Source organism: Vitis riparia, chromosome 19 (assembly GCF_004353265.1).
Source record: "Vitis riparia cultivar Riparia Gloire de Montpellier isolate 1030 chromosome 19, EGFV_Vit.rip_1.0, whole genome shotgun sequence".
In the NCBI taxonomy this organism is placed as follows: Eukaryota; Viridiplantae; Streptophyta; class Magnoliopsida; order Vitales; family Vitaceae; genus Vitis; species Vitis riparia.
Genome location: NC_048449.1, coordinates 3,088,955 through 3,108,056, shown reverse-complemented (window position 1 = coordinate 3,108,056; position 19,102 = coordinate 3,088,955). Strand labels below are relative to the sequence as shown.

The 19,102-nt window shown below is 36.4% G+C and overlaps 2 protein-coding genes across 5 annotated transcripts; one reads left to right on the top strand and one right to left on the bottom strand.

Annotated features, from left to right (window-relative positions):
- The first annotated feature begins 965 nt into the window (after positions 1–965).
- Positions 966–13,177, top strand: LOC117909553 (protein SPA1-RELATED 3). 2 transcript variants are annotated; one of them, XM_034823592.1, is made up of 8 exons: positions 971–1,292; positions 1,824–2,872; positions 3,032–3,189; positions 9,023–9,989; positions 10,072–10,218; positions 10,350–10,661; positions 11,450–11,509; positions 12,683–13,177. In XM_034823592.1, the coding sequence occupies exons 2-8, from the start codon at positions 1,943–1,945 to the stop codon at positions 12,863–12,865; spliced, it is 2,757 nt and encodes a 918-aa protein (XP_034679483.1). In that variant the 5' UTR covers positions 971–1,292; positions 1,824–1,942; the 3' UTR covers positions 12,866–13,177. The 2 variants fall into 2 exon arrangements, with proteins under 2 accessions (XP_034679484.1, XP_034679483.1); XM_034823593.1 differs by lacking the exons at positions 11,450–11,509; positions 12,683–13,177 and having other exon boundaries at positions 966–1,292; positions 10,072–10,264; positions 10,350–10,542.
- A 99-nt stretch (positions 13,178–13,276) lies between these two features.
- Positions 13,277–17,251, bottom strand: LOC117909554 (beta-glucuronosyltransferase GlcAT14B). Of its 3 annotated transcripts, none has more exons than XM_034823595.1 (5): positions 17,081–17,251; positions 15,395–16,158; positions 15,228–15,303; positions 15,002–15,117; positions 13,277–14,127 (listed from the first exon to the last, which is right to left on the bottom strand). In XM_034823595.1, exons 2-5 carry the CDS (start codon positions 15,969–15,971, stop codon positions 13,628–13,630), a joined length of 1,269 nt encoding a protein of 422 aa, XP_034679486.1. In that variant the 5' UTR covers positions 15,972–16,158; positions 17,081–17,251; the 3' UTR covers positions 13,277–13,627. The 3 variants fall into 3 exon arrangements, with proteins under 3 accessions (XP_034679486.1, XP_034679485.1, XP_034679487.1); XM_034823594.1 differs by having other exon boundaries at positions 17,136–17,251; XM_034823596.1 differs by lacking the exon at positions 17,081–17,251 and adding an exon at positions 17,000–17,080.
- Between the last annotated feature and the right edge of the window lie 1,851 nt (positions 17,252–19,102).

The window sequence follows — 19,102 nt, the reverse complement described above, 5'->3', positions numbered from 1 at the left end:
ATTTATTTAATCTTTTTATAAAAGATAAAATAAAAACATAAGTTTAAAAATAAATATAAAGATAATTTATTAACTTCAAATTTATTTATAGATATTTTTTCTTTACAATTTTCAAAAGAAAATTGTTAAGGTTTGTTTGGAAGGCTTTTGGAAGCAATTTTCTACAAATAATCATTGAAAATGTAAGCCATGTTTTCTACAATAAAATTATGTTTACAACTTGGAATATTTGTTTTATGTATTTACATGTATTTCTTAAAAATAAATTTTATTTATACTGTGACTCATAGGATAAGAGAGAGTTTCTAAAACCACGAAAGCTCCTTTAGGTTACGGGTTATACAAAATTTTATAAAATACTTTATTTATTTTAAATAAAAATAAAAATAAATGAAAATGATAAAAGAAAAATAAAAGATATTTGATAAAAATTTAAATTAATGATAATTAAGTGTATATTGGGAATGAAATTATCCCAATTCTTTGATCCAAACATGCATGTTTTCTAATGTTGTAGTTATCCCTACCCTACCAATTATATTATCTTATATAAGTGGCATTACTTTCAGAGAAAGTTATGTATTAAATAATCTGAAATTTATAAACTATATGTATATTGATTACTTTCATAAGTTTGGATGATTGGATGGGGATTAAATTAATCCCTTAATTGATATGGTTTGAATTTCTTGACCACTGTTTTTGACCCAAGTTGAACCTTTCCACTTTAGGAAATGATTGCTCTGCGTTTACAGCTTCGATGATAAATTTGTTTAATTTTATATTATTTCACACGAAAAGAGGCAATTTCCTTTTTGGGTCCACTGGTGTGCGAAATTCCCAGTTTGGTACCGATGTGAGACAAACTAGAGGAGACGGCTGCGCCACGTAGGCTACATGGAAAATAGGGGGAAGATAATGAAATAGGGGTGTGGTGTGTGGGAGGTTTTTGAAAAGAATCAATGGAATAAAGAGTGATTTTTGGTGGACATCGAGGGTTCATGGAAAGATGGAAAATGGGTTGGAGATTTCTGGGTAGAACCGTGGAAGATGAATTTTTTTTTTTTGTTTTTTGTTTTTTCTGATTTTCGGGGTTTGATTAGAAAAAAAAGGGGATGTGGGTTTTTTGTGGGTGAGATTTCTTTGTTTTTTGTCTTGAGAAAATAATGGGGAATATATGAGGCTGTGGAGTAAAGTTGTGGGATAAAATGTTTTTTCGTTTTTGGGTGTTCCCGTGTGCTTCTGTTCACATGTTGGGGGAGTGTGGAAACAGATGCTCTCTCTTGGCTACGGTACTGCTCTCTTCTCTCTTCTCTCTTCTCCTTCTCTATCTGTGTATGGGTATGTTATTTGATGGGTAATTTGATAATTCTGTTTTCAGTTTTCTAGATTATATGATTTTTTTTTTTTGGTGGGTTTTAAGCGGGTCACCGTGCTGGTGGTGATTCCTATTTTTTTTTCTCTTTTATCCCCTACGCACTATTCATAGGTTTATCTTAATTGTCTTTGGTGGGTTTCTGAGGATGATGATGGTGTTTGTGCTTGTGTTTTTTCTGCTAGTAATCTTTCTTTGGGTCTAAAACTGTACAGTTTTTTTACGGGGAAGTTTGATTTTTCATTTCTTTTTCCTCCATGTTTATGGTATATATGATTTTCTTTGATGGGCTTTTTCTTGGTGGCGGTGCTTTTGCTTATAATTTGATGGGTGGTTCAATGTTTTCTTAAGAATTGTTTAGTTTTTCTATCATTGTTGAATGAGCTGCTGTTTGTGGTGGAAATTGCTTGCTCAAAAGTTCATTTATCCATGTCTGTGTGCCCGGCAGGGAATTCTTCGATGGCGAAGCTGGTTTGTGGGTGCCGCTGAAATGTGTTTTTGATACAAAATGGTGATGGTGGAAGTGAGAGAGTGTGGTGGAAGTAGGAGGATTCCTCTATTTTTTAGATGTGTGTGCTCTGGATTGCATTCAGCTATAGGTGGATGACAATGGAGGGTTCTTCTGAGTCGGGTTGGCGTAATTCTGATATTTCTAGGGGATTGAATGTTTCTATAGTTTCGCACAGGAGAAATCCCAGGCAGCGTCATGCGAATAGAATTGGCTTGTCTGGAGGTGCATCACATGATTCTGGATTTATATCTGGGAGGAAGGAGAGAGATCATGTTCTGTCGTCTCATACTAAGAACCATAAAAACCAGGTCGGTATTTCTCAAGTTTGTGATGATGATGTAGCTTTGGACCCTTTTGTTCGGGCAATAGAATGGGGTGATGTTAGCTTGAGGCATTGGTTGGACAAACCAGAACGAAGAGTTGATGCGCTTGAATGTTTGCACATATTTACTCAAATTGCAGAAATTGTTAATGCAGCACATTCACAAGGAGTAGTTGTTAATAATGTGAGGCCTTCCTGTTTTGTCATGTCATCTTTCAACCATGTTTCCTTTATTGAGTCAGTATCCTGCTCAGATTCAGGTTCTGATTCTTTGGAGGATGGGTCGAACAGCCATACCGAGGAGGATAATGGATTATCTTCTTTGCCTGATGACTTGCATCTGCAGAAAAGCCGGTCAGGAAATGAAGATTTTTTACCCACGATAATGCCAACAAATGCTTCTCAGATTGTATCATCAGAAACCAGTTGCATGCAATCAAGTTCAGTTTCTGCAACACATGTGACATTAGTAGTAGAAGATAGAGAAGAATATAAAAGTACAGATAGAAGAAGTGTTGAACAATCAGAAGAAAAGAAGCAAACCTTTCCGATGAAGGAGATATTGCTCATGGAAACCAATTGGTACACGAGTCCAGAAGAGATTTCTGGTGCTCAGACTTCCTGTGCTTCTGATATTTACCAATTGGGCGTCCTCCTTTTTGAGGTCTGGAAATAGTTCAATTCGTGTTTGAATTTTTGGATTTTTTTTTTGTGTTTGTTTTATTTCCTTCTACCAGTGGTTAGAGCTGACTTCAAAGTCTTAGGACTTATGTCTATTTATTTTCTTTCTACAACCTGATGTGAGTGTTGTACTTGTGAGCAGTTATTCTGCACATTTAGCTCAAGAGAAGAAAAGAGCAGAACTATGTCTTGTTTGAGGCATCGAGTTCTTCCTCCTCAGTTGTTGTTGAAGTGGCCAAAGGAAGCTTCATTTTGCCTATGGTTGCTGCACCCTGAGCCAAGTAGTCGGCCAAAGATAAGGTAGTTTCTCCTTGCAGCAGATCTTTCCTGCATTGTTATCCTGGATATGGATCCCATCTTTTCCTATTTCTTGCTTCTCAGTTTTAGTCTTTTTTCTTAACACAGTGGTAAGGTTTGGATATCTAATATAGATTGTAGCACAATGGTATTAAATACAACTCTAAGATAGTTGTATCATCTACTTTCAGAAAGGTTGAAATTAGCTTTCCAGGCTAATCTGTATGTACATCTTTTCTCCCCCCAAAATCTGATGCCACCTCAGAATCTTGAAATTAGATTTTATTTGCTGGGAGCTGAATTTAAGTGACTGGTGTCTTGCTCTTCATGAGAGAAAGTTCATCCAGATCTATATATTTCCTTTTGCCACCATCAAACAAATTGTCACTGGGAACTCTTTCCAAGCTTGAGAATGGATATGGAATTTCCATCTAAACTTGAAGAAGATTGTGAAGAATTCACCTACTGCACAAAGGAATGTGTTAGCCCATATGGTGCAAATTCAATTAATCAAATATGTACTTTAGCAGTGGTCATATCTGTTCATCCTTTTCTAGGTGGTAACTTATAGGCCATAATGCTGTAGTTTATTCCGGAAAATTGTGTTCTTGTCTCCTTCTGGGCTACACTCATTCTGTTAGGAGTATAAAGAGTATCCTAATCAATATGTCAGGATGGTGTTAGTTTATGGGGCATATGTTGGGGTTTATATTGTTGGACAGTCAAAAGCACCTTGGTGCTCTCTATGCCTTAAAAGTAATATCTTTCTTAGAGTAATGGTGATGGGATTACTAACAAGCGATGATATATAATTGACATGAAACATTTCTCTGGACATGGGTGCTAATGCATTGTTTTTTATGGGATATGTGGGTAAGATATGGGTTTCTTGCATTGCAGTTTTTCAGAATTAATAGGCTGAATTTTTAATGTTTGCTTGTTTTAATAATGCTACTATTTCTTTGAATTGGATTAATCTAGTGTGAACAAAACAATACAATGCCACTATGCTTAAAAATAATATTGAGACCAGGGCAAACATGAAGATCCAACCGCTTTATTGATAGGAATGACATAAAATAGCATCAAACTTGAGGGGTTATCAATGTACTGCTTTTGTCTTTTCCAAAAGTGAAGAAGCTTTCTAGAGAGAGCCAAAAGATAGTAAAATTAAAAATTTTCCATTAGATTTGTGGTTTATAATAACCATGGAAATATATCATTGAGGATGCTAGATTAGCTTGTATCTTGCCCAATGTTTTAAAAGGCTAAAGGTGGTCTTGAGGCATTTTGCCCCAGTGAGGTGAGGCATAAGCTTTGAAGCAGAGCAAGGTGTAAGCCTCAATTTAAACAAATATATAAATAATGAAAAAAAGAGAAATCCCAAAAAATGGAAAAATGCTAATAAAATTACATGAAAATTGAATAATTAGAAAATTATACAATTCAGAATAATCAAATTAATTGTTTATCTTTATAGTTTCTAATTTAGTTCATTTTTCTCTCTTTTAAAATCCTACTCTTCCCATTGCCTTATCAAATAATCTACAATCCTATTATCACCATCACTAGTAGAATCCTTCGAGCCTATCCAAAAAATCACTAGTAGAATCCTTCAAGGCTATCCAAAAAATCACTAGTGGAATCCTTCAAGGAATCATGATTATATGCTCTACTATCCTCATTAGAGTTAATGTCCACTCATTCTCCTTCTTCTTCTTCTTCATTCATCAATTGTAGTGATTTTTTCCTTTGGTCAATTTGCCCTTTGTAAAACGTTTAGCCCTAGTCTTGGACCCAAAACAAAATTTATAGATCTACACTAGAACCCCACAAAAACACAACTCGTTAAAACCATTGAATATTGACGTTTAAACCTCTAAGAAAATATATACAAAAAGGCTGCAAAGACCCTAAACCTATTAGAAGCCTTTGTATATTTGAGGCTTAATGTCACAGGATGCTTCAAATAAGCCTCCTCATGGGTTTATATAGAGCCCAGGAAACTTCTGGAGACTCCTGGAACCATCTACACTAAGTCATTGGAGGGAAGAGTGTGGAAGGTTCTAGAGATGCCTAGAGATGTCCATACATCTCTACACTATGGTGGAAGGCATGAGAGGAGTCCAAGGCTTTCTAGAGAATTCTAGAGATCTCTTGTACATAGGGTTGTACATAGAATTGTGTAGGGTATTCTAGAATCTTCTTGATTTGTAAGGAACCCTCCAAGGTTCGAGAGAGTTTCATTGGTGCCTATAAATAGGTGAGGACCTCATTTGGCCAAGGCACCACCCAAATCACTTCCTAACCAAGCGAGTCCTCAAAACAATTGTAAAAGCTTCCTTGAGTAATAAGAACTTTTATTCTTTAAGAGTTGCCTACTGCGCCTTCTACAACTTTCGAGTCGCGAGTGTCTTAGCCTAGCAAGCTAAGCATTGGGAGTAAGGCTGACTTAGCAAGATCAAGCGTTTTGACTTGTCTAAGTGCCGCACAAGCTTAGGAGACGACTAAGTCCGTTACAAGTGGTATCAGAGCGTGACTACGAAGCGGGCATAGTAAAGGAAGCATGTCGGGCTCTAACGTGGAGGAGACTAGCGAGCAAACCCGTGGGAGGGAGACTGAGCCTACTGCACGGGGCAGGGGCAAGAAGGATAAATCTCGTGATGTCGTTGCCAACATGGAGGCAAGGTTAGCTAAGGTGGAGCTAGCCATGACGGACACTCGGGAGGGGTTGGACTTGATCAAGTAAGGCATGGAGAAGGGCTTAGAGGATCTAAGGGAGTAGATCCAAGACCTTCGTGAGAGGGTGCTAGTCTCACAGGTTCAGCCAATGTCGCACGAGGAGTTTGTGTCCTTCCAAGGAAAGGTCTTGAGCATGCTTGCTAGCATGGAGTCAAGGATAGAGGCCTTGGCCACTCGAATGGAGTCCCGAGACCAGAAGGTTAGGCAGGAGTTGGTCATCTACAAGGTTGCTGTGTCGGCATGGGTCATGGCCACACAGAAGGCATCTAGGGTGGAGGTGCCGAAGCCACATGGGTTTAGTGGCAAGCGGGATGCCAAGGAGTTGGATAACTTCTTATGGCATATGGAGCGATACTTCGAGGCTATCGCATTGACTGATGAGGCGACTAAGGTAAGAACTGCAACCCTCTACCTTACTGACACAACTACTCTATGGTGGCGTCGGAGGTTTGCCGATATGGAGAAAAGCATTTGCACCATAGAGACGTGGGAGGACTTCAAGAGGGAGATTAAGAGGCAATTCTACCCCGAGGACGTGGCTTACTTAGCTAGGAAAAACATGAGGTGTCTCAAGCACACAGGCTTGATACGCAACTATGTCAAGGAATTCTCTTCACTCATGCTTGAGATTCCTAGCATGATTGAGGAGGAGTTGCTATTCAACTTCATGGATAACCTGTAAGGGTGGGCCGAGCAGGAAGTAAGGCGTCGAGGCGTTTAAGACTTAGCCACTGCTATGGTAGTAGCAGAGTCTTTAACGGATTACAAGAGGGGAGACTCATCCAAGGTTGAGTCTTTGGAGGATGGCCACGCCACGGGTGGGGGAGACGAGGTCTCAAAGGACCACAATGCTCCTAAAATGGGATCAGGCAAGACGCCTAATGTACGAGAAGGAAGGGGTAAGGCGGAAAGGAAGGAGTTTACGCCTAAAATCAAATGCTTCCTATGTGATGGTCCACATTGGGCACGGAATTGTCCAAAAATGAAGGCGCTCAATGCCATGATCAAGGAGAGGGAACAGGAGGACGACACATATGGGCTTGATGCAGCTACTAGGTGCCCTCCAATTCAACCCAAATCCTAGTACGCCTAAGACCTCCTTACTATCAGGGGTGCAAGTAAAAGAGGCAAAAGGGGAGCGAGCTGAGGTAGCCCACACATACATCAACATGGTCACCAAGGGAAAGGTGAACTTGATGGGTAAGAGGAAGCAGCACTCCAAGCATCGAAAGTGCAGGGATCTGCATCCATCCGAGGCTTCACGAGAAAAGGAGGTGAAAAATATCCTGGTTGAACGGGTCATCAGGAGACAAGGGGTCCCTCCTGTGATTGAGTATCTAGTCCAATGGAAATGACTACCTAGGAGGCAGGTAAGCTGGGAACATGCGAATGCCTTGAGAAGGTTCTGGAAACACATCGAGAAATTTCAGAAAGAGGCAACGACGAGGATGTCGACGGCATAGGTGGGGGAGAGTGTCACAGGATGCTTCAAATGAGCCTCCTCATGGGTTAATATAGAGCCCAGGAAGCTTCTGGAGACTCCTGGAGCCATCTACACTAAGCCATTGGAGGGAAGAGTGTGGAAGGTTCTAGAGATGCCTAAAGATGTCCACACATCTCTACACTATGGTGGAAGGCATGAAAGGAGTCTAAGGCTTTTTAGAGAATTTTAGAGATCTCTTGTACATAGGGTTGTACATAGAATTATGTAGGGTATTCTAGAATCTTCTTGATTTGTAAGGAACCCTCCAAGGTTCCAGAAAGTTCCATTGGTTCCTATAAATAGGTGAGGGCCTCATTTGGTCAAGGCACCACCCAAATCACTTCCTAATCAAGCAAGTGAGTCCTCAAAGCACTTGTAAAAACTTCCTTGAGTAATAAGAGCTTCTATTCTTTAAGAGTTGCTTACTACGCCTTCTACAACTTCCGAGTCGCGAGTGTCTTAGCCTAGCAAGCTAAGCATTGGGAGTAAGGTTGACTTAGCAAGATCAAGCGTCTTGACTTGTCTAAGTGCCGCACAAGCTTAGGAGACGACTAAGTCCGTGACATTAAGCCTCAATAGCTTCAAGGTTATAGCCATAAGGTTATAGCTTCTAGGCTCTAACCCTCAATAGGTGTAAACCTTGATTACACTTTATTGAAGCCATATCATCAATGCTAATTTGTGTGGCCTAGCCTTAAGACAAGCCTCAATGGTCTTTTAAAACGATCTTGTTTTTCCTTGGTATGAATATATTTTACATATTAGATGTTTGAGAAATACAGAAGCCAGCTGTTGGTCTAGGTAGGGGAATGTTTTGTAACCCTTGGATATGGGCCTCTCATGGCCTTGTTTTGATTAATTAATAAAAGCAAAGAAAAAGAAAAAGAAAAGAATGGATAGTGGTTGCTTCAAGGAAAATTCTTTCAATAAGACTAACAGGAACAAACTTTCCTTGAGATAAAATCTCTCTTAATAATAGGACCACCTAAAAACTTACAAGTCAATTCACCAAAACCAAATTACTGCTTTTTCTCCTAAAAATAGCAACTACTGACACTGACACTAAATATCTAAATTTTTTCTTTGTATACAACATTATCTAGAGAGTCATATATCTCCAATAACTCATAATAGGGGAGCAATATTTTTTAAGACTCTGGCCCTCCTTTGATGAGATTAAATTGGTTTATATGAATCTTCCTGTTCAAAATTCAGGCTCATGCATGTTTCCCTATTCAATTTGAAAATTGGCATCAAAATTTGTGGTAATTCAGACTATTCAGTATGGTTTGTCCAAATTAGATTCAGAATATTATCATTCATGGAATGTTCTGACCAGGTCAGATTGGAAGGTGACTTTTAAGAATTCTATGTTCAACCCAAAACCAATAAAAAATAAAGTAGTAATTTATGAGAGATTGTGACTGTACTCTTGTTTCATCTACTCCAGTATTGGGCTGTAGGATATTTGCAGCATTTTGATCTGCTTTCTATTGATCTATTGCCATGGATGGTTAAGCAATTCAGTTTGCACATACAAGAAGCGTTTTTTAACCATTCTATCTTTTGGATTAAGTAAGATAATTTTTGTTTTTATGCCATGTATAACAGTGAATTGTTACAAAGCGAGTTTCTTACCGAACCAAGGGACAAAATGGAAGAACGTGAAGCAGCAATAGAGCTTAGAGAGAGAATAGAGGAGCAGGAATTGTTGCTGGAATTTCTTTTGTTGATGCAACAAAGAAAACAGGGAGCTGTGGATAAGTTGCAAGATACCATTTCTTTTCTATCTTCTGATATTGAAGAAGTCGGAAAACAGCAAGCTATTCTTAGGAAAAGGGGAGGCTCATACCAAGAACTGGTCAAGGATGATCAATCAACATCTGATCTTTCTCCAATGGATGTTGATGAAAATGAGGATTCCACTAGTGTCAGGTCTAGGAAAAGATTCAGACAAGGAGTTCATCACATAAAGGAATTGGATGATACTTTAAACAATGGCCAAAAGTTGGGCATGAATGCTGAAAATCCAGAAATTCTCATTTCCAAAAGTTCTCGATTAATGAAGAACTTTAAGAAACTAGAGTCAGCTTATCTTTTGACAAGACACAAGCCAACAAAGCCATCAGGGAAACCATCCAATAAAATCTCCCCCCCGAGTAGTAATGGTAGAGGATCTATTGTTGTAACTGAAAGAAGTTCAGTTAATAATTTGGCATCAAAAGACCAGTACAATGAGCACGGACAAAGTGGATGGATAAATCCATTTCTTGATGGTTTGTGCAAGTATCTATCTTTCAGTAAGTTAAAAGTTAAAGCAGACTTGAAGCAAGGGGATCTATTAAATTCTTCCAACCTAGTATGCTCTGTCAGTTTTGATCGGGATGGAGAACTTTTTGCTACAGCTGGTGTAAATAAGAAGATTAAAGTATTTGAATGTAATTCAATCCTAAATGAAGATCGTGATATCCACTATCCTGTAGTTGAAATGGCTTGTAGGTCAAAGCTAAGCAGTATATGTTGGAATAGTTATATCAAAAGCCAGATTGCTTCCAGTAACTTTGAAGGTGTAGTACAGGTAGGTCAAGCCTCATCCATCTCATTTTTACCTTTTAGCTGTCTATCATGTTATAGATGTTGCTTAATTGTAAAATGTCCAGGTATGGGATGTTACAAGAAGTCAAGTACTTACAGAAATGAGAGAGCATGAGAGGCGTGTATGGTCCATCGACTACTCATTAGCAGATCCAACAATGTTGGCTAGCGGCAGTGATGATGGTTCAGTTAAGCTATGGAGTATCAATCAGGCAATTCTATTTTTGCACTTGGTGGATGTCAGCTTTGAAACTAAACGTACTGCAGTCATCTAATTACAGTCGTGCATATGGAATTCTGGATGTATAATAAGTTGTTTTTCTTACATGGGTTGCTACTGCAGGGAGTAAGTGTTGGTACCATCAAAACGAAGGCCAATGTATGCTGTGTTCAGTTTACCCCAGACTCTGGCCGTTACCTTGCTTTTGGTTCAGCTGATCATAGAATTTATTACTATGATCTCCGTAACTCAAAAATACCTCTGTGCACATTACTTGGGCACAATAAGACTGTGAGTTACGTCAAGTTTGTAGATTCAACGCATCTTGTTTCTGCATCCACGGATAACACTCTGAAGCTCTGGGATTTGTCAATGTGCACGGCTCGGGTTCTTGAAGGTCCACTTCAATCATTCACTGGCCATCAGAATGTAAAGGTACATTTGCTCTCCATATTGTATCAATCATCTTTTAGCTTATATTGTGGTATTTAGTTTGTAAACCTGCTTGTTCTTCAAGATAATATGATTGCACTGTTAATTTTTATTTTCTTGATAAGATTACACTTTGCTCCATTCTTCCTGTGATTTACATCAATATTTTATGTGTTCATTTGAGTGAGTTAAAAAACATTTTTGGTGACACTGTGATCACAAACTATATTGATAGTGTTGGTAAAAAAATTGGCACATGGTAGGGGAAGCTAATATCAGACCTTCAGTAAGCACTGTCCCCTTTTAAAAGCACGAAAGATTGGATACGAATTGAGAAAGTCATTGCCTTTATTGTAGAACTTTGACGACGATACGCCCATGAGCTATATCTTCAATAAATTCTCTATCTAGAGATTCATCTCTGCATAATTTTTGTGGTAGCTGGAGACCCATCTCTGTATAATTCTGTTAAGAATCCATTTTTGGACTTTACTCAAGAAAATATTAAATAGTTAATGTTTGGAAAAGGAAGAAGATGAAGGAAAGAAGATTCTCAGATATGAAGAATTTCTTCTTTGTTGTGTCAGTTTATTATGGTAAGTTTTCCCTGTATTTGCATATTGTCACTATCAGACAGTCAAATATCATAACACAGTTTTTCATCTTATTTATGTAATTTATCTTCTAGAAATCAGTTCAAACGTGTGATTTTTTCATGTATTAATTCATTGTTGAAATATGCCTTTGGTTTATGTATGTTTTGTTGCTGATGTATGTTCTCCTTGTTGCAGAACTTTGTAGGTTTGTCTGTATCCGATGGTTACATTGCTACGGGCTCAGAAGCAAATGAGGTACTTCATATATCAACCCACCTAGTTTTTATTAGGAAAATGATTTTTGATACTTACTGTTTCTTTGGGTTCCTCACATTATCGTTGGGCCACTTCCTAAAAAAACCGATACCACATTTTTAAGAGTAGTACAAGTCAGCCGTTGCAACTGAAGTTTATTATAGAACTATTGAAGTTACATTGTCACTAAAGAGTGATTCTTTCCTTGAAGTTTCTTTTCCATGTACTTCATATAGGGTTTACCGACAAGTCTTGTGGCAAAATCGTCTTGTTTGGGGTATATGGTAAGTGGAAAAAATGACTAAATTACAATTTTTTGCCCCTACGGCCATTTTGATGGGTGCATACCAATTGGTAGTCTTCTTCCTTCATATGGAAGAACCCGGCTTGTCCATCCCTGCGTAGAGATAGCCATCCGAAAAGCAACTTTGTTTAGTTTCTTATTTATTTTATGTTTGAACTAAAAAATAAGCAAGTAGAGGCACTCAAGAATCAAAAGCCCAAGTAGGGGTTTTGTAAATTGGCGGATTATTTTGTCAATTCAATACCCTTGATTCTGGCTCTACATTCTATCAAAATCTACTTCTCAATCCGAGCACCAACTTGTCCATTGATTGTTTTTCTCTTTTGTTAATTATGTATCAAAGCTCAACTCTCCCAGCTATTTGGATTAGCTGCATCGGTTATCATTTGCCGTAAATTTTTAGACAGTAACTCAGTTTATAACCCTATTTGGGAAATATTCTTGAATGCGAAAAGTAGCTTTTAAGAGTCAAGTTTCCAAACATAAAATTCAACGGTATTATAGTAGTGATTACTTAATACTTTTTACTTATGGTACTCTTAAATGCAGAAATTAAATGTAATTCCAAACAGGACTTCCAAAATTTCTCAGATGTTGGTTCTCATGCATATTCTATCAAAGGATTGGGATTTTTGAATCTGCATTTATGCTTCTCTGTTTCTGATGGAAATAAAATGATGGTGGAAAGATTTAAGAAAGCATTTCAGAACTGTTCACACACAAAAGAGAAAGTCCTACTTGTAAAGAAACATTATGGGTGTGTTAGGTTAAGATTTCTCTTTTCGTTTTCTCTTTTAATACCATGTTAATGGATATTTTCAATAAATTTTCGTTCATTTCTAATGCTTTTCTTGTTCTGTGTTTATCAGGTTGTCATCTACCACAAGGCCTTCCCCATGCCAGCACTGACATTCAAATTCAACAGCATGGACTCTGACTATGAATCAGATGATTCTGCACAATTCATCTCTTCTGTATGTTGGCGCGGCCAATCATCCACCTTAGTTGCTGCAAACTCTGCTGGAAACATCAAGATTTTGGAGATGGTTTAGTTTGGTAGATCCCCACCAAAATTATCAAAGACCCCATCATCAAAAAGAAGGAAAATTTGGTGTTATAAATGGAGAAGAATAGATAGATAGAAAAAAAATTGAAAAAAAAAAAAAAATCAATCACAGCAATTTGTTTTGCTGAGGTTTCTTTTCAAAAGGAAGATATAGTAATTGATTATGACAAACTACATAACAAATTTTGTCATTCGATCATACCAGATGCAAGCAATGTGAAGATTGAGAACAGCCTTCTGATCAAATGCATTGTGTATATAAAAAAAATTTCGAAGAAAAAGAAGTGGAGAATTGCTACTTTTGTATATTTTTCTATAAATGCCAAGCCTACAGCTCGTTCTACATGGGTATTTGACAAAAGTATTCTCTCTTGTAGCCTGATGTAGCAGAATTGCCTTTAAAGAACTGATTGTTGACTAATGAATCTGAATATGATGAACAGAAAGAAAAAACAGAGAATTACCGAGCCTAAATTTTGAAATATGTAGAGAAACAAGAAAAGTTCAGGATATTAGAGCATGGTAAAAACATCGAAGCATATTCGTGTGACGGTTCTATTGAACAAGCCCTTCCAAAAGAATGTTGCACAAGCTCCATCTTTTGATCACACACTTGTGAAGCTATAGTTGCTGCTCTAGCCTTGATGTTCTATCCGTGGATACAGTTTTCTGATGAGATATCATTGGCTGGACTAATCTTCTACTTCCGTTTTCAATTTTATTTTGATCAAGAATGGCACCACCATATCTATTTACACTGATTTTGACCATACCTAGCTGATAGAAGTAATCTAGATACGAGAAGGCGAAGCCTTTGAGCTCCAGGACCTGGTTTTAGCTTGGTAGGATCACCAACCTTGGAACAAGGGGGGTTGCCGGAGCACCAGCCACCAGGGGTGAAGCCGCCTTTCTTCCTGCCTAGTAAATCCTTATCAATCTTATCCAAGGAAGGGTCATCTTGTCTGAATTTCCGGGCGAAGGCTGCACTGCTTCCAATCATCCTACTGGTGTCGTTGATGGTGAGGGTGTGGGGGTGCTGTTTTGGAGGATTGTCCCAAGAAATGAAGTGCAAATCGTGGTTTACAGTGGTCTTGGCATACTCTGGTGCATTGCATATCACAGTCTGAAAGTAGCCTTCTGGGGAGGACACAAAATTTGCATAGTACATGAGAAGGGTTCGAGGGAGGTTATCCCAACCCCATATGCAGTATTCTACAAACGATCGTGAGAGAACCATCCATGCTGAACCTGCAAACAAACAGGACATTGTTTAATGATACACCACCATTTTTATAAATTAAACGAGGCTTCAAATGAATCATAAATGTACAGGTGCAATGTTCTTTCTTTCTTTACTCTACTTGATACTATGATGTATTTGACAATTGAACTAAGCTCTTAAATGGGATGTTTCTGAAACCAACAGCCTTTATGAAACAATTAAACTAAGCTCCTAAATGCAAAGTTTCTGAAACCGACACGCTTATCGCATTGCAAGGAATGCAAAGTTTCTGAAACCAACCCACTTATCAGATTGCAGGGAAGGTATGAAACAATTAAACTAAGATCCTAAATGCAAAGTTTCCGAAACCAAACTGCTTAACAGATTGCAAGGAAAGTATGAAATAATTAAATAAGCTCCTAAATGCAAAGTCTCTGAAACCAAACTGCTTAACAGATTGCAGGGAAAGTATGAAACAATTAAATAAGCTCCTAAATGCAAAGTCTCTGAAACCAAACTGCTTAACAGATTGCAGGGAAGGTATGAAACAATTAAATAAGCTCCTAAATGCAAAGTCTCTGAAACCAACCCATTCATCAGATTGAGAGAAAGGTATGAAACAGTTAAACTAAGCTCCTAATGCGAGGTTTTTGAAACTGACACGTATCAGATTGCGAGGAAGGTATGAAACAATTAAACTAAGCTCCTAAATGCAAAGTTTCTGAAACCACCATGTTTATCAGATTGCAGGGGCAGTATAAAACAATTACACTAAGCTCCTTGGTGCAAAGTTTTGTGGTCAATCTTGTAATATTGTCTGGTAAATAATAAAACACTGGTAAAAACACTTTTAATTACAGCAGGGCTAAGAAAGGTAGAGGTGATTCCAGGAACACTAACCGGTGAATAGTTTAAAAGCCGTTGGCAAAGTTCTCCTAGGTGAGACCCAGAATATCTCCGACTTTGTTGTCATGTGGAGCCCGGGGTCTACAATCAAAGGCATTGCTCTTTGATTCCTGCACAACACAACCAAGTTTGGAATCATTTAATATGTAAATATCACCTATAGATTTTTAATTAAGAAGATTGTTTATGTGAGAGGGAGTGTATGGGGGAGAGAGCTCACTCTTTCCAACCTAGCCGACTGGTGTGCTCGATGAAATTCAGGTTCCGGTCCAAACCCAAAAATGTGTAAAGAAGATCTGCATATGACAAGCAAATGGTCTTTTGTTTCTCCAAAGGAAAATATCACAGTAGTCAAATAGACTGGAAAAGCAGTGAAAAAGGACTAACCATCTTGAGTCACGAGAGGATAATCTGAGGCACTGAGGTTGATAAACCAATCCCAATTCTTACTTCTCTTAAGAAGAATGGCACAGGCATGAAGAGTATTAGCAACCATAGTAGGTCCTCTATAAGTTACCATGTTCGCCTTTGTAATCATGTGAACATTCCCAACCTTAGAAAAAATCGGATCCTTTTCCACTCTAGCAGCTAGATCCAATCGTTCCTCTGCAGGCGATTCAAGGTCCAAATGAACAACATATTGGTTCAATGGATGATAAAGTACTTGAAGAGTTCTCCAAAGCTTCTCCAAATCCCCCCTTGAACCAGAAATTAAATAAGCAAACCGGGGAATGTTGGGAGTGGTAGGTGGTGGAGGGGATTGCCCAACCTTCTGTTCAGCAAACACAGGATTTGTCTGGTTTGTAGAAAGGCCAGGCGAGAAAATCGAGAAGATTGAGTTGATTGGGTGTAGTGAAGAAAGAAGACCCATGTTGAAGGAGGTAGCAAGAAGGAACATGCATATGAGAGAGCTTATAGCCAGAGGAAATACCCATTTCTTCTCCATATTGAAGGACCCCATCATCAAACCTTATCATGGGGTTCTAATTCATAATTTTCCAATGCCTAACCTCCTGAATTGCAGATTCAAAAGATGGGTTTTGAACCATAAAACTGGTATTGGGATCAAAACAGTAAGGAATTTCCCTAAACCCCTGAAAATTGAGCTAGACCTTCCTCACAGGAATTCTTTGGTTTGGATTTTGGATGTCCTGTTGAATCGAAAAACCCGAAAAAATAAATAAATAACTGAATCAAACCCTATTACATCAATATCAGTGATGAGGAATTGAAGCTTTCAGAAACAACCATCTGGGGTATTGAATTAAATAAGCCATAATTAAAAAAAAAAATCATAAACAAAGTATAGAGAGAAACAAGGGAACCAGAGAAATAGAATATAATCAAATATATAAGAAAAGACAGAAATCGATGCATATGAAGAATCGATAACAAAGAACAACAGACAAATAAAATAAACAACCACAGAAAACACAGTATTAAACCACATGGTTCAAAACAACATCATTCATAACTAAGCAAGGCCAAATCCAGGAATAATTTCAATGAACAATCCCCAATTATAAAAATAAAATAAAATAAATAAATAAATAAAAAAAACCCATAATTAATCCACAAATTCCACCTCTAGTAACAGATTCAAAGAAGAAAATTCAAAAGTTTTCTTATGTAGGAAACAAACGATCATACAAAAAGAAACAGGACCCATGTCAAAAAATTGAAATCTCCAAATCCTTTCAGATAAAAAAAAAAAAAAAAAAAAAAAAAGGAACGAAGGAATCATCGTCGCCTCCATGAACAACATCCCATCATAGAACTCGGTAAAAACCCACCCAAAAAAAAAAACCCAGAATTCGAAAAGAAGAACAGCACCTACAAATGAATAGAGAGAAGAACAAAAACCCAAAAATCAAATCACCATAACTTCCATCAACATCATATCACATCACACCTAATTAAAAAAAAAAATAGAACACCCAAAACCCCAGAATTAATTTAAAAAAAAAAGGGGGAGGGACAACATATACATACAAATCCAGAGCAGGGGCGTATGCATCCCACATACATTCATGCACACATTTGTAGATGTAAATAAGGTAAGTGGTTACGTACAAATTAAGGAAATGAAAGAAAACAGCTGTTGGGTAAGAAGAACAAGAAGACGGACCTTCGGATTTGGTGATGCTGCTGCATTTGAACAAGAGAGAGAAAGTGAGGAGAGAGAAGTGGGTTTTTTTTTTTGTTTTTGTTTTTGTTTTTCTGTGAATCTGCGTTTCTGTTATTTGACTCACCAACAAGACGGCAACCCCCCAAAACTACTAGAACAACGGTTTCTATACGCGTGTACTTCGAAAGGTTTTTCTCTTGATCTGGTGTGTCGCGCTCTACGGTTAGCTAAATTTCGGATCATCAAGTTTCTTGACTACTGGGAGTTTAGATGTACTGTGATGAGGTGAGAATGGGCCATTTGCACCTCCGATCTCATCTTTCGTGGGACCTACATGTAGCGCGTGTCTGCTACTTTCCGTTTTGAGAATGGAGATTGGTGCCTTGACCCAAAATAATATCATTTAAAATAAATTTCGTTTGAACCATATACATCCACGTGGATGATTTTTTTTTTTCAAAATAATATTTTAATTTTAAAAAAAAATTGTGGTGACGAAATTATTTTTTGGAAAAAATAATTTTCTTAGGTATTAAAATAGATATTTTAAGTAAATGAAAAAAAAAGTGATAATATTTTCTAAAATATAAAAATAATTTTTAAAAAATAAATGGTTTTTATAAGAGTATAACAACCATAGTGTGTTTCTAGAAGGGTATAATAATATTTCTATAAGTATATTTTAAAATTTTTTTAGATAACTATTTTTCCCTATTTCTTTGTCCGTTTTATCTATCCTTATCTGTTTTGATTTTTATTGCTTTTTCTATAATGGGTAATTTTCACATTTTTCTTAATATTTTTCATTCATTTATTATACATATGTTAATTTATTATATTAAATAAAAGAATTTATAATAAGAAATTATTAAATTTGTTCCTTTATTATGTTTATACCCTCAACAAAATGTCTGGATAATGTGTTGTAAAAACTTAACTTCAATCTATCAACTGACCCGATTTTACTTGGCTTCCCTCGAGAATGAATCGATAGTGTGTTATGAATAAGATTTAAAATATTTGAATCGATATCCAATATACAATTGATCCCAATACTAAATTCAAAAAGATATATCCATTAACCCATATTTTCAAGTATTTCAATCGATATTCCATTGATATTTATGGATATTTTATCTTATTTTTATACTATTAAATAATTTAATTCTAATTATTTTACTTTTACATTTAATTTAATTTATTATCAAAAATATAAAAACATAATTTTTTTAATAGTCATTTTTATATAATCTATATATTTATTAAATATAAATATTAAAAAAATTATACATATATTATTTTTATTTATTTAATATCATTAAATACATTTAAATTAAAATAGATCATAATTTTAATATTAAATATATTTTAAAATTAAATATGTTATCATAATATTATTATAAAATAATATTTAATGTAATTTAATAATAAATGTACACTTATAAACTTTATAGTTTTTTATCGACACAAATAATTTTATTATCAAATAAAATTATTAAAATTATTTATGTTATATTGATTTACTTTATGTTGTTTGGGCCCAAGAGCGTGTTGATCTTGGAAGGGGATTTTTTATAATTGTACGATAGTTTAAAAAAAACAATTTGTATTATATTACGATTTAAAAAAGAATCCCTTTATTTATATCTTGGGTTTCAAAATTTTGTCAGTTGGATGATAAGGCTAACATTAGTCAAGTTACAACTTAGATGAGTTAGTCAAATTGACAATTAACTTGAACGTAATTCGAATTGAGAAATAATCAATTCAAATCCGACCCAACCTCTAATATGAAGTAATTAACCCAAGGCCAATTCAACATTATGTTTCCAAACTTGACTTGAGTTCAAGTTGATAGATTAATCACATAAAACTCAAAATAATAGGGTTAATCGAGTTATATAATTCAAAATTTATGTATAATATTTTCTTAGAACTTTTTTTTTTTTATAAATTTTAACAATGTA